The 13756-nt window shown below is 41.0% G+C and overlaps 1 protein-coding gene across 4 annotated transcripts; it reads left to right on the plus strand.

Moving 5' to 3' along the window:
- The first annotated feature begins 223 nt into the window (after positions 1-223).
- Positions 224-11125, plus strand: LOC124004876 (HMG box-containing protein 1-like). Of its 4 annotated transcripts, none has more exons than XM_046313709.1 (12): positions 224-267; positions 1591-1769; positions 2099-2285; positions 2576-2699; positions 3128-3239; positions 5982-6100; positions 6271-6427; positions 6901-7045; positions 7217-7504; positions 7804-7945; positions 9124-9188; positions 9904-11125. In XM_046313709.1, the coding sequence occupies exons 2-11, from the start codon at positions 1628-1630 to the stop codon at positions 9145-9147; spliced, it is 1440 nt and encodes a 479-aa protein (XP_046169665.1). In that variant the 5' UTR covers positions 224-267; positions 1591-1627; the 3' UTR covers positions 9148-9188; positions 9904-11125. The 4 variants fall into 4 exon arrangements, with proteins under 4 accessions (XP_046169665.1, XP_046169670.1, XP_046169659.1 ...); XM_046313714.1 differs by lacking the exon at positions 224-267 and adding an exon at positions 281-649; XM_046313703.1 differs by lacking the exon at positions 224-267 and having other exon boundaries at positions 281-1769.
- The last annotated feature ends 2631 nt before the right edge of the window (positions 11126-13756 follow it).

The following is a 13756-nucleotide window of genomic DNA, read 5'->3' on the forward strand; positions in this document are numbered from 1 at the left end:
GTGAGTTTCAATAACAAAGGATTCATTGTATTCTCCTTGTTATGACCAATCATCTGTTTCGGGGAAATAACGTACGTGCACATTCAGCCAATGGGCGTTTGATTAACAAACCAAACCAGGCCCTTTTAGTGCTGTCATGAACCCACCAATAACGATTAGAGATGAACTTTACTGACGTTTTTATCCACCAATAGATGACCGGTTTTGGAAGTATTCCTTCCCACCCCTTCAATGAAGCCAGAGAGTTACTTGATGGCGACAGGTTTGGTAAAATAACAGATTTCTAAGAAACAAAAGTCTAACTAATCTTGAGAAATAAGCAGTCTAATTTTCTTTATTCAGCGCGTATAGTTTGGTGGAGTGGGACAGTTGTCATTCGACCATTCGATGTAGATTGACAATTTATTCTAGAGATATTTTGTTCATTATTATGTTTGTTATTTTGGTTGTAACATTAGCTTGCTAGGCTTGCAGATTTCTAGCTATATATCAATATAGTGACAAATACAGCCTGCTTTAAAGGTAGTAAAACAATGTTTCGGGAAAAAACGGACTCGATTTACATTTTCGGTTCATTCATTCGACAATCTCGAACAGTGGGGCGCAAGCGGTGTCGTGTCTGAACTTGTTGACATTCTTTTGTTTACAAGTGAGCTTGGTTATTTTCTAGCTATTAGACAAGAAAGCTTATTCACTGGTGACAGCACTCAACACAATAACATATTGCATTATAGAAAAAAGTAATTGGACAGTTGGCTATAGGCTATGTTAACGTTTCACATTTGTAAGAGTAATAAGTGTCATTCTATGTTTTAGCTAGTTTTCCAAGAATCAAAATGTCAAGAAATAAATTGCACAATATTAGTTATCGGATATCTAGAAAGCCATATCTAGAATAAATAAATACATATAATAAAGCCTAACATTAGATATAATCTTAACTTTACAATTGAAGTTTCTACGATAACCTAAAAAAATGGCTACATTTCATTTGGCCACAGCTACGAAGCAGAAAGCTTGTTATTTTCTTCAGCTGATCCTTTATAATGTAGCCTACATTGCTCAGACTAGGTGGCATGCCACGTTGATATTTCTCAATTCGCCTTTATCTATGAAATAATAATGCTATTTTCTCTCGATATTTTGTGATTTTTTTTGTATGATCATAACAGCGTTATTGACCAGTGCTTGTTACGCAGTTATGAATGAATGAGCTCTGGTGCGCGTGCGCGAAGTACCCAAAGCTTATAAACAAGGGCTGCACGCATGTGATCACATGACTGTTCTTTATCTAGTCTACACAGACAAAGGACTTTGTTATATGGAGGCATTTTATCCCCTATTTAATGACCTGTAGATATGATTTATTATGGCCATAATGTGTTATTGCCACAGGAAATGGGGATTCGTAATTGTAGAATTAACCAGTGCTTTTTATTATTCACCTATTAATATTCAATGCAAACATAAATTACATAGGCCTAGCGTTTAACCAAATAATTCAAAGAATATTAATTCGTAATTTTGTAAGTTTTATATATATACCTGTTGTGGTCAGATTCTGAAATTGTCATTTATCGTTGTCTCCAGTGGCTGTCTACAGACTTTCCAGCTGACATGGCGTAATATGTTATGGGAAGTTAATAAGACTGAACAAGTTGAGAAAAACAAGATGGATGCAAATAGAATGGAAGACTCTTTTGATCTTCTGAAATGCAATGAGGCTCTGTCCTCGTCACCTGGCTGCCCCCCTACTCCCATGGAGTATGGTAAATATCTGCTATTATGTAATAGGTCCACACACACACACACACACACACACACACACACACACACACACACACACACACACACACACACACACACACACACACACACACACACACACACACACACACACACACACACACACACACACACACACACACACACACACACACACACACACACACACACACACACACACACACACACAGAGTATACAGGTATAAGACTGCAATGTAAAGTGTTACCATAAAGGACAGGAATGTTCTATTTAATTATATTCTGAACACTTATAAGCACAACCCTGACCAACCTCACTCCCCTCCCGCTCCAGATGACCTGCCAGAGCTGCAGGAGGTAGAGGAGAACCAGTCCTCTCTGGGGCTGTTCCATGTGGGAACTGGGGTGTCACATCAGGACTGTATAGCTGGTTACCCTCACACCAATTGGCTGACTGAGCTAGCTAACATCGCCACCAGCCCTCAGAGCCCCCTACTGCAGGAGCCTCCTCCCATCAAGAGGTACCTGTTGTGTTTAGGGGTTGACAATGCAAATGCACACTCATTTACTGTAGCATACACACACGTGGTACACAATACACATGCATGTCACACAAAGGCACGTGGTACACATACACACACAGATAGAGCCACACATCAACAAAGCATTAGGTTGATGTTTGATATGTCGAATTTGATAGGTATATCTGTATTTCTCCTTATCAGGTTGTCTCATGGACGGGCAAAGTGATGGTGTTAGATTGTTAATGTATTGATAATTGATATGTATTTCTCTTTATTCCTCTCATCAGGTCGTCTCCTATGCACATCTTTGCCACCAGTCGTAGTTTACATTCTTACGCCCGACCTCCCCTGGCTAGCAGTGCACCCAGCCCCTCTAGGGGTCACCTTAGGGAGCGCAGCAGACGTGTCAGAGTACGACCTTTCACCATTTACCTTTCAGTTCAACCATTTCCTGTGTGTGGACCCTATCACCCTCTCCACTCCTATACTGAATGAATGAATAAAATGTTTTAGTACGTGTCACGTCACCTAGACTATTTACTACAAGATTATGTATAACCATTAGTGTTCATTGTGGTCAATTCCATTTTAGTTTAGTCAATTCAGGAAGTAAACTGAAATCCCTCACTGAAATTCAAATGTTCTATCTATGGATTGGAAATTCATTTAGGAATTTCCTTGATGAACTGAATTGAAGTGGCTTTGGCCAACCCTGATGGGCATGCTTCATTCAGGGCAATGTAACTGTTCTATAACTTTGCGACAACAACTGCAATTTATGACGTGCTATTCAACTGTTTTGTAATATGTTTCTCTTTGTTTGAACATCCCCCATTCAGGCCAGCAGTGAGTCAGAGTCTGGTGTGTTCTCTATGTCATCCTTCTCTGATGATGAGGACATGGGTTGGTCTAACTCCTGGCCCTCAACTGCCTGGCACTGTTTCCTGAAAGGTATGGACTCACGCAGGCGTGCGCGCACACACACACATACACAGAGGAATTGATAAGCTTTTCCTAGAATTATGGCCTTGAGTGCATTTACCTTTTACTTGTGGAAAAAGCCTAGCTAACACATTGATAACAAGTGGCTGTGCAGTCTGGATTCAGGACTGTATCAGGCAACATATCACAGATATGTGGCATGGCATGGATGAAAGAGAACTTCCTCCAGTTGATCAGTAGCAAGATTGAGGCTATGCTTATTGGGACACCCAAGCAGGTCATCAGTGCTGGAAACATCTGCCTTACAGTCAATGGCTAGGCCATCCACCTGTCCACTGTGTCGTGACGTTGTATTGGTTAATGTGACGACTGTTGTTCATCGAATGATTAAAGTTTCTAATTGCGTGATTAACAGAATCAAGCAATTATTAACTCATTAACCTGGGGCACCATGGGAAAACTAGTTTTTATTGAGTTTCTATTTCCCAAATTAATTCAAAGAATATCAGAATATAGATTTTTACAACAGCCGCTAATTAACCAGTTGCCTCTACCAATATCGTTCTGAACGTTGTATAGCTCGTGAATCTGCACGGACCCGGGTCTCACCAATGAGTTCGTACCACACCAATCTTAGTTGAATATTTATTTACTAAAAAGCTAAAATTATAATAAAAGATACGCATAGACAAAACACATTATCGGCTATTGATTAGAACTTAGTATAACGGGCCAACACACTATGGCACTTGTTACCCAAAATGGGGATTTCAAAAGAGAGAGAAAAAAGAATGTACACAAGAGAAATATATATTTGGGTGAATTTGTCAGCTATGCTATTCTAACCCTAGCCTTGCCCCAAACTGTCGCTCTTATGGGTCAAAATATAATGATGTAATTACGTGGGGATGATCTCCTAGGATTCTCTGCGTGGACCGTTCAGGCTGCTCGATGACACACTACTCCGGCGCACCTCTCTCCAAGCAACTCATCCGTAGCTTGGGTAGAAAATGATTTCTTTGTCTTCAATCTTGCGTTGCGTTCTGGGTTTGTTGACTTTTTAGACCTTGCTGCAGCTTGGGTCAGGTAGTCTTCCTGTAAATTCTATACTCACAGGTTTTATACCCTTGGGTCAGAAGTGGGCGTAACCGCCTTTAGGGCAATTCTCTGGGCGTACCAAGTTAATGAGGCAAGGTCTAGATTTGATTCAAATCCAATTTTAGACAACTAACAAAACATTCTCTTTGATTTGGATATTTTCCATACAACGTACAATGTATAAACATAAAATATATACTAGGAAAACTCTTCACATTACAATGTTTTCGTAATAACGTCATCTATTAACCTTTAGTAACAAAACAAAAATGACATACATTTTCATATTCCATCTATCGTCTTGACCACCATTGTGGCTGACGGAAACCATTGTTCCAAAGTCCCTTTATTTCATGTTTAATGTTCTGAGGCTGGTTCTCCATAGTAACAGGACAAAGGAATTTGTCTGTGGCCTGAGATTTACCAGGGGCGTGAGGGTAATCTGTAGGGTTGTGGTCTCCTGTAACCTGACCTGGTCAGGACAGTCATGACAAATGTCGTCTCCAACCTAGGAGTCAAGTTGTATTCTTCTCTCCTTCGATGCCCACATAAAACAAGTATGTAAAACATAGTTATTCCATCTCTCCGGGTCATACCATCTCCCAGCCAGATACAGAGAAACTCATTCATGCCTTCATCTTCTCTCTGATCAACTACGGCAATGTGCTGTTTGGGGGCCTCCCAGCAATCACTACAGAGGCTCCAACTAATCCAGAACAGTGCTGCCAGGGTCCTAACCAAGAGCAAGAAGTCAGACCACATCAACAACAGGATCAATTTCAAAGTCATCATGCTTATATTTAAATCCTTGAATGGATTGAGCCCGACCTACATCAGCGACCTCATCTCAATCAGCGAGCCACTACGCACTCTCCGCTCCAGCCACTCCCTACTGTTTCAAGTCCCCAAGACACGTCTCCGTACTATGGGGGACCGAGCCTTCTGCTCCTTTGCCCCTCGCCTATGGAATGCTCTCCTTGACCATCTGAGAACCGCTCCATCACTCAGAACTTTTAAAACGGGCCTTATTAAAACCCACTTCTCTAGACACAGTTTTTTTCATTGTCCTAATCCCAAACTAAAATGTATTTAGCAACTAGCCTACTATTGCTATTTTACCTGCCTTGTTTCTAGATGTATGTTGTTTTTATTTTTATATCACTTGGGGCGGCAGCGTAGCCTAGTGGTTAGAGCGTTGGACTAGTAACCGGAAGGTTGCGAGTTCAAACCCCCGAGCTGACAAGGTACAAATCTGTCGTTCTGCCCCTGAACAGGCAGTTAACCCACTGTTCCCAGGCCGTCATTGAAAATAAGAATGTGTTCTTAACTGACTTGCCTGGTTAAATAAAGGTAAAATAAAAAATAAAAAAAACTTATTTTTTTTCCTCAGTAGAGCTGAGATAACTCTGTAATGAAAAGTGTTATATTAAATATATAATTTTTTAAAGCCTGTGTTTCCTCTGTGTAAGTTGCTAACTTAATCCAGAGTGAACATAAATTCATAGGGTGTTTAGACAGCAGTATGACAGGCCAATACAGTTTGTACTTCTTGGTAATAAGTAAGGATTTATCAATAAGAAGCATCAAAAGTCTGTCTCTCTCTCTCTACTTACTCTATTTGACTAAATGTTTTGCTGTTATCCTCCTATTCAGGCACCCGGTTGCGGTTCCACAGGGGTTCTAACAAGGAGTGGCAAGAGGCTGAGGACCTGGGAGACTCTGATGACGAGTCAGATGATGATGAGAGAATAATGCCGTGCACTGCCCGAAAGGTAGCAAAATGTTTTACAGCAACAAAAAAATAATCCAGCTAACCCCTCCCCGTTTGTTTGTTTTCTTCCGTTTGATGCCTTATGAACATGCCCTTGCTAATAACCAGATCTGATATGATTGGCTAGACTCCCTCTCACATTTTTTTCTCTGGATGTTGATTGATTTACAGAGCTACGGTTCGGAAGGTCTGAAGCTAGTGGCCCACGAGGAGAACGTGTCGTACGGCCAGGCTGTCCTCAAACTCACCTTTGACCCCGGCTCGCCAGAAGATGGCCTCTTAACGGCAGAGTGCAGATTTGATCACCCCTTCTTTGTGAAAAACAAAGGTAAAAGAACTAAATGTCTTTGAATTGTTAACAAGATAACTGAATCAGTTAAGGGAACATGGCAAACTGGAACTGCGTGCTAAATGCAGGCGGTATTAGTCTGAAGTCCTAGATATTTTATTTACCTTAATTTAACTAGGCAAGTCAGTTAAGAACAAATTCTTATTTTCAATGATGGCCTAGGAACAGTGGGTTAACGACAGATTTGTACCTTGTCAGCTCGGGGATTTGAACTTGCAAACTTTCAGTTACTAGTCCAAATCTCTAACCACTAGGCTACCCTGCCGCCCCTATTAGCAGATTGTTTAAGCAAATGTTCAGCTCTTGATGTTCCATGGAAGCGGATAGGCCTATTGTTAGAATAATCTTTGAGACTGTATGGTGATAGGGCCTTATAGTACAGGCCAGATGTACATATTTTTTGTGTATTGAAAAAAAAAATGTTTACAATTCCATGTCTCTTCCTCTCCCAGGCTGGTCCTCATTCTATCCCAGCCTGACGGTGGTGCAGCACGGTATCCCCTGCTATGAGATGCAGGTGGGGGACCTATGTCTTCCTCCAGGCCACAGAGACTCCATAAACTGTGACGACTCGGTTGTCTTCGACACCTTCAGGAGGTACAGAATAATACCAATGTTAAAACAAAAATGTCTGCACACTGGTATATGCTCCCGAGGGCTTAGTTTATTTAGACAATATCAATGCCTCAGTATGACACAGTAGATAAGATTTTAGTGAAATGATATAAATTGTGTTAATCTTCCCTATCTCTTCATATCCCTCTCCAGTTATGACTTCACCCCTCTGGACTCTTCAGCTGTCTATGTGCTGAGCAGCATGGCCAGGCAGCGTAGGACCTCCCAGTCCAGCAGTGGCGCTGTCTCTCCTGACCCAGAGAAACTCTCCAGTTCCTTCCACCCCTCCTCCACCAGCAAATCAAACAGGAGCAATACCTCAGGGACAGCCCCTGGCGGGGCCACACCCACCAAATGCAAGCGGCCAATGAACGCCTTCATGCTCTTCGCTAAGAAGTACCGGTTGGAGTACACACAGATGTACCCTGGGAAGGATAACAGGTGGGTAGGCAGACCAAACGTGTGTGTGTGCATGCGTGTAAAACATAATTTTCTGGGGGGGATGGTCAGTAGTACATTCGTCCTGTTCTGACAAATTGTTTACAAAATGAAAGGATCTCTATGTTAGGAACGTCTCTGAGTAGATTATTGCTTTAGACCAGAGCCACAGGTAGGATTACAGTAGCAGAGAAAAGAGTGTTGTCTCTCACAGTAATTAATAAAGTTCCACACACATGAGTGATTGAATGAATTAATGAATTATGGTATAAATTATAGTATGTCCTTGTGTCCCTATACAGAGCCATCAGTGTAATCCTGGGTGATAAGTGGAAGAAGATGAAGAACGAGGAGAGGAGGATGTACACCATGGAGGCCAAGGCTCTGGCTGACGAGCAGAAGAGACTCAACCCTGACTGCTGGAAACGCAAGAGAACCAACTTAGTAAGTTGATCACAGTGACCACGTTTACATGCAGACCAATATTCCCTTATTATTCTGGATACTCAAGTATTCAGTTTTCGAGTTGACACACAAACATCATATCCGGTTTACAATAACCCGAAAAGCTTTTATCATGGCTGTAGGAAAGCCGGATAAGATGCCTGGGATATATGCTGATCTTAGACTGGATACTGTGGCATGTAAACATCTTATCCCATTTACGGTTGTTTTTTGCGGTCTGTGTAGGCTCAATTTCGCATATCATGGGTGTTGCGTGATGATGTTTTCATCTGATTGTCAAACAAATCACTTCAAAAAGTAGGCTACCTTCGCAGTTCGATACACCATAATTCCATAATAATACAATTTTGCTGATACTCCGTACTGGACCGTATAGCTTACTGGCTACTTTCACTCCTAATTTAGACAACTTTCCGCTTATAATTTACGACATTTGGTAGGCCATATTATAATTTCTGATATTTGGTAGACCATTTGTTTGTCAACTACAGTATAGTTAGATACATGCAGCTTCTCTTCTGTCATAACTTGTTACCCAAGAAGACTAAATAAAGTAGTGCTCACCAGAATAATGTCTTACATTGATAGAATGAATGTGTTAGTAACCTAATTAATACAAATCAAATCAAATTTTATTTGTCACATACACATGGTTAGCAGATGTTAAATGCGAGTGTAGCGAAATGCTACCGGTACAGTTGTCTGTTTCGTTTAGGGACCGGGAAGAAAATGCAAAAAACTCCAAAACAGTGGAATGATTTGTCCTGTGCAAAATGTACAAATGCCATCAGTTTGACCGGTTTTAAGGAAATGAAAAGCTGTGAAAACGATGAAACCTTTCTGATAAGGCTTCAGTTCATTTTGGGAACATATTTTTTGTTGTTGAAATACTGTCTGCTTGCATAACAGTGTCAAAGATAACATTACATGCACATTCACATTTTCTGAGATGCGGAAAGAAATAAATCATATTTCTTCAATCCTCTTCTCAACACAAAATTAACATTTGTGGTATCATTTTACTGAAAGAAATGCATAATTCTATAGGAGTTACGAGCTACTATCCGGAATACTGTGCGCATGTAAACGTGGTCACTTATCATAAAGAACTCAGTAAGGTGTAATAGGCATGACACTGATCTGCTCTTATTTCGAAGGCCCAATTTCTGTCCTGGACATAAGGTCCTGAGCGAGATTCAAACCTCTGGTTTAAACCAACACGGTAAGGACTGTTATTATAGGCGTGATCATAAAGTTCCAACTGAAATTATCCAGGTATATAGTTTACCAGGCAACTGTGCCAAATTCAGGGCTTAGCTAAAACAAATAGTGATGATGTAAGGTCACAGATTTATAAAACCTATAGGGCACATTGCCAAAAATGTCACAGCAGCCTATCAATGGAAAGATAGGAGGTGCACACTCTAGGTATAATAACGCTGTGTGTAAGTTCTGAGCATGCTTTAAAGGCTCAGTACACAAAAAAATTCAGTTTCCTGTGTTTTGTATAATATTAACAGCTGGTTAAACGAACTGTAAAAGTGTTAAACCATGTGATCAGTGTTATTTCCTGATGGTTTCTTTTTGAAAATACAATCTACATAGGATGTTCTAATCAGCAGGTTTGCATGGGCGGGAGTTTTGGCTTTCCATTGTGACATCACCATGCAGTAAATTGGTTAATAGGCCAATTACAAAGACTTCTAAAACTCTCTGCCAATAACAGCTAGTTTTCAGTTTTCCCTTCCCCACTCAGACCACTCCCAGACAGTCCTAGCAAAAACAAAACACTGTTTTTTGCTAAGCTATTTTTTGCCAATTTAATGTAAATATATTAGAGTAAGGTACCTAATTGTTACCCAGAAATTATTTGATATTGACATAAAAACGTCTGCATTGGGCCTTTACCCTCCACCGCTCTCTTTCTCTCTCCTCAGGGGTCCCAGCACCAATAGATGGCCTGGTGAACAGACCGACCAGGTGAACAGACCGACCAGGCGACCCCACTAGCCTCTCTAGCCTGGTCCCAGATCTGTTTGTGCTGTATAGCCAACTATGGTCGTTGGACCATAAGACAGTACAAACAGACCCGGAACCAGACTATTCTCTCTCTGCTCACCTGTCAAATATGAGACATAACTGTGATGCTGAATACACTTGCTTTTATAACTAAGAGACCTTATAGATAGGCCTACAAGATAAAACGACAACTATGAACTATATATTAAAAAGCAGGTCATCTAGTGTAACTAACCATGCTTATATTTTCTTACATTTTAAAATGACAAGAGATGCCTTGTTATTCCTCTATAAAAAAAGGAAAGGCTCAGTTTTATTTCTTCGGGTAATTTCATATTTCAAGGCATGAAACCTTGAGATCAGGGTTGCAACATTCTGATAACTTTCCAAAGATTCCCCAGGTTTTCCAGAAATTCAGGTTGAAAGACTCCCAGAATCAGGAGGGTATAAGCAAGAAATCCAGAATCCTCCAACCAGGAATTCTGGAAAACTTGAGAATTTTGGTAGAGTTACTGGAAATTGAGAATCCTACTTGAGACCCAGTGGTGCTAAGTTCGGTTAAGGAAGGAGGAGCAGTGATACAAAAGTTATATTTTTAATTGTAAAATAAATAAGGGGGATTTTAAATAGCTTTGGTAACACTTTATTTTAAGGGTCCATAATAAAGCATTTATAAGGCATACAAACCACTTGTTCATCATTTATTAATCATTAATCATGCAGGAATGTCTACCAATGGCATGTCACTCAAAATATTTATAAAATATTCATAAAGTATAAATAGTGCTCACTTTAGGGACTGCAAAAATACTTTACTAATTATTAGTAAATGGTTTATAAATGTGGGCGTAATGATTAATAAATGGTGACCACACAATTTATAAATGCCTTATTAAATGGTTTAATACAGAACCTTACAATGGTGTTTTTTCTCTTCTCAGCTGTAGTTCATATTGACTTATATTTGTACAACTCAATATATTGCACAGATTGATAAAGCCTTTCATGCATTGTATCATACAGTACATGACCAAAAGTATGTGGACACCTGCTCGTCGAACATCTCATTCCAAAATCATGGGCATTAATATGGAGTTGGTCCTCCTTTGCTGATATAACAGCCTCTACTCTTCTGGGAACGCTTTCCACTTGATGTTGGAACATTGCTGCCGGGCCAATTTTTTTTATTGAACCTTTATTTAACTACGCAAGTCAGTTAAGAACAAATTCTTATTTACAATGATGGCCTACACCGGCCAAACCCGGACGAAGCTGGGCCAATTGTGTGCCTTGCCTAGTCTCATTGGCATTGTCTTGTTTTGATCTCTGTTTTTTGTTTATTATTATTATTACTCTCAGAAGGACCAACCAAAAGCGTCTGTTGGAGACACAGGTAGAGTGGCGAAGGAGGTGATCCCCCTTAACTCCTTATAAGGAACCACTCTCCTGGCCTCTGGTCATTCTCAAGCATGCTTCTCCTCGCACTCTTGTGAGCAGTGAAATGCTGTGATACATCTCACGTATATCAGAGAACCAGGGTTACGAAAGTAACCTTAAGTTCTCTTTCAAATACTAATTTCAATGTATCACATACTCTATGGTGATATGGCCAACTCTCGTATCGCAAACATGCTCACCGAAGCCAGGGTAGTCCCAACATCAGCAACCCTCAGAGGCTCCGAAGCTGAGGAAGTGCGCATGCAAGAAGTTGCAGAAACAAATTGTTGGGAAAACTTCATAACAAAGTGAGGGGAAGCCCAAAATATGGTGCGCAAATCTCAGTTTAATAAGATATGTCTCTTTCGAGGGTGGTAACCAAATGATTGAAAGCATTACACCCTTGCCTGAGCCTTCGTTCAATACAACTAGATGTGCAATGCGTGTACTGGACAACAACAGGAACGCCTTTATAGGCTCCAAGGTGCGACAAAAATAAATTGTCGACCTGGACCAAAGGATTGGGTTAGGTATAGGGTTAGCCTGAAAAACCCTGGGGCAGAATGTGGGTGTGAACAGTGGCTGTTAGAGCACTGTCCACACACTCACATTAGGGATGCCAAAAGCAAAAGATGGAGGCTAGTAGCTGCTGTGAAAGAATCTTAAGCACAATAGACATGTCCCAGACATGTCCCAGGTTGAGTAACCTCATCCCTAGGCTATTGCGCACGGCGCAATATAAGCCTTGGATATCAACGATTCAAAGTTGGCCTTAGTGGGAGTGACCATAGAATTTTTTGTGAGTGACCTACTGAGTAATGTATTTGTTATCATTTAATTTTGGAGAATCACATGACTGCAAAGAGTGGGAAGGGTTAAGGGGAAGGTGTTGTGGGTGACGATTGGTTGGTAGATTAAGCCGATTAAGCCAATGCCTATGCAATGGGAGTTTCTCCCATTCTTTCTGTATTGGCTAACGAAGGCCAACAAGTTTGACGCGTTGGTCCACCAGACCTTCTCTCTGTCCAAAAAAGTCCTGCAAGGAGCATAAGACCATGGAACACAGTGTAGGAGTCTGTTTAGTCAGTCTGTTTAGTCATACCACTTCTGTAAAACAGAGAGCATGCATAAGGAGGTTGGCCCTCTTTTTCAAGAGTCGAAGACCAGCATTTCTTTCCTTAAAATGTCAAAAATAAAAAATAAAGTAAATTATGTCACCAGCTATGCCCCGAGAGAGTAGAGAATTGCTTTGTTTGCTAGGGTATAAACCCTGCATGCGCCAATAGCTGCCAGGACTGGTTGTGAGTAGGGTATAACTGCTGCCCGAAAGTCACTGGCCATCGAGGGGCTCGAAGATGAGGGTTGAGGCCCTATTCCCTTGCTCTGTGTAGACGGAAAAGGGAGGGTAGGTAACATAGTTGAAAAAGCATACGGCATTCCTCTATTTCATTGGTTTATCAGCTCTCCCGCCCCAAATGGCGTGGTCACCGTTTTTGGGATGGGGTCTCCCATGGCCCTCACAGGGTCTTCGCTTCTATCAGGGTGCAGCAAGTCAGTCCGGATAGATGTGGGAAGTGGGCTCTCTCTAGACAGAGCAGGCAATGTATCTGAAGGAAGAAGTATTCAAAATCCTGGATTCATTAAAAAAATCCTGTATTCACTGAGAAGTAGAAAAGCAATTGACACAAAGCAAAAACCTTTCGTTCAGTACTCAACCTCTCAACAGGGTCTGAAGAGCTACGCTCAGCAAAAATATCCTACACGGTTCGCTTCAGAGCAAATAAGCAGGAAACAGGGCTCCAGTCATGCTGAGATCTTGAGAGCAATAGTCCTCACGAGGAAGATGAACGAGAATGACCATAGGCTTGGAGAGTGGCTCCTTATAAGAAGATGAGGGGCTCACCTCATTTTCCACTCTGTCTCCAACATATGATTTCTATTGGCCCTTCCAAGAGTATTGGTGATCCTAGCGAATCCCCATATGTGATACATCGAAATGAGTATTTGAAGGAGAACCCTTATGTTATTGTTCCATTGCAAAACATTTTGAAAGTTTTCCTTCCATGCTCTAATGAACATAACTCAGATACCCTGTTTCCGGATTCACACTGTAGGGTCGAACCAAACTATTATGGCTTGGATATTTTATTTTCACATTGTGCTTTCTAGCATGGTTTCAGGAACTGTGATCTAGTTGCTAAACCAGCTGGTCGTGTGCCGATGATGATGTATGTTTCTACACATGGATGTTTTGCACACTCTTCCAAACAGCACTTCAGGCCCAAGCCTTCACTTTTAGTGTTTTAATTTCTTTTTGCACTTTATATACAGTAC

This window comes from Oncorhynchus gorbuscha, linkage group LG02, assembly GCF_021184085.1.
Source record: "Oncorhynchus gorbuscha isolate QuinsamMale2020 ecotype Even-year linkage group LG02, OgorEven_v1.0, whole genome shotgun sequence".
In the NCBI taxonomy this organism is placed as follows: domain Eukaryota; kingdom Metazoa; phylum Chordata; class Actinopteri; order Salmoniformes; family Salmonidae; genus Oncorhynchus; species Oncorhynchus gorbuscha.

Coding starts and splice junctions, on each gene's coding strand:
- LOC124004876 (XM_046313709.1), top strand. CDS start 1,628: ATGTTATGGGAAGTTAATAAGACTGAACAAGTTGAGAAAAACAAGATG. Junction 1,770..2,098: donor CCCTACTCCCATGGAGTATG/GTAAATATCTGC, acceptor CTCCCGCTCCAG/ATGACCTGCCAGAGCTGCAG. Junction 7,505..7,803: donor TACCCTGGGAAGGATAACAG/GTGGGTAGGCAG, acceptor GTCCCTATACAG/AGCCATCAGTGTAATCCTGG.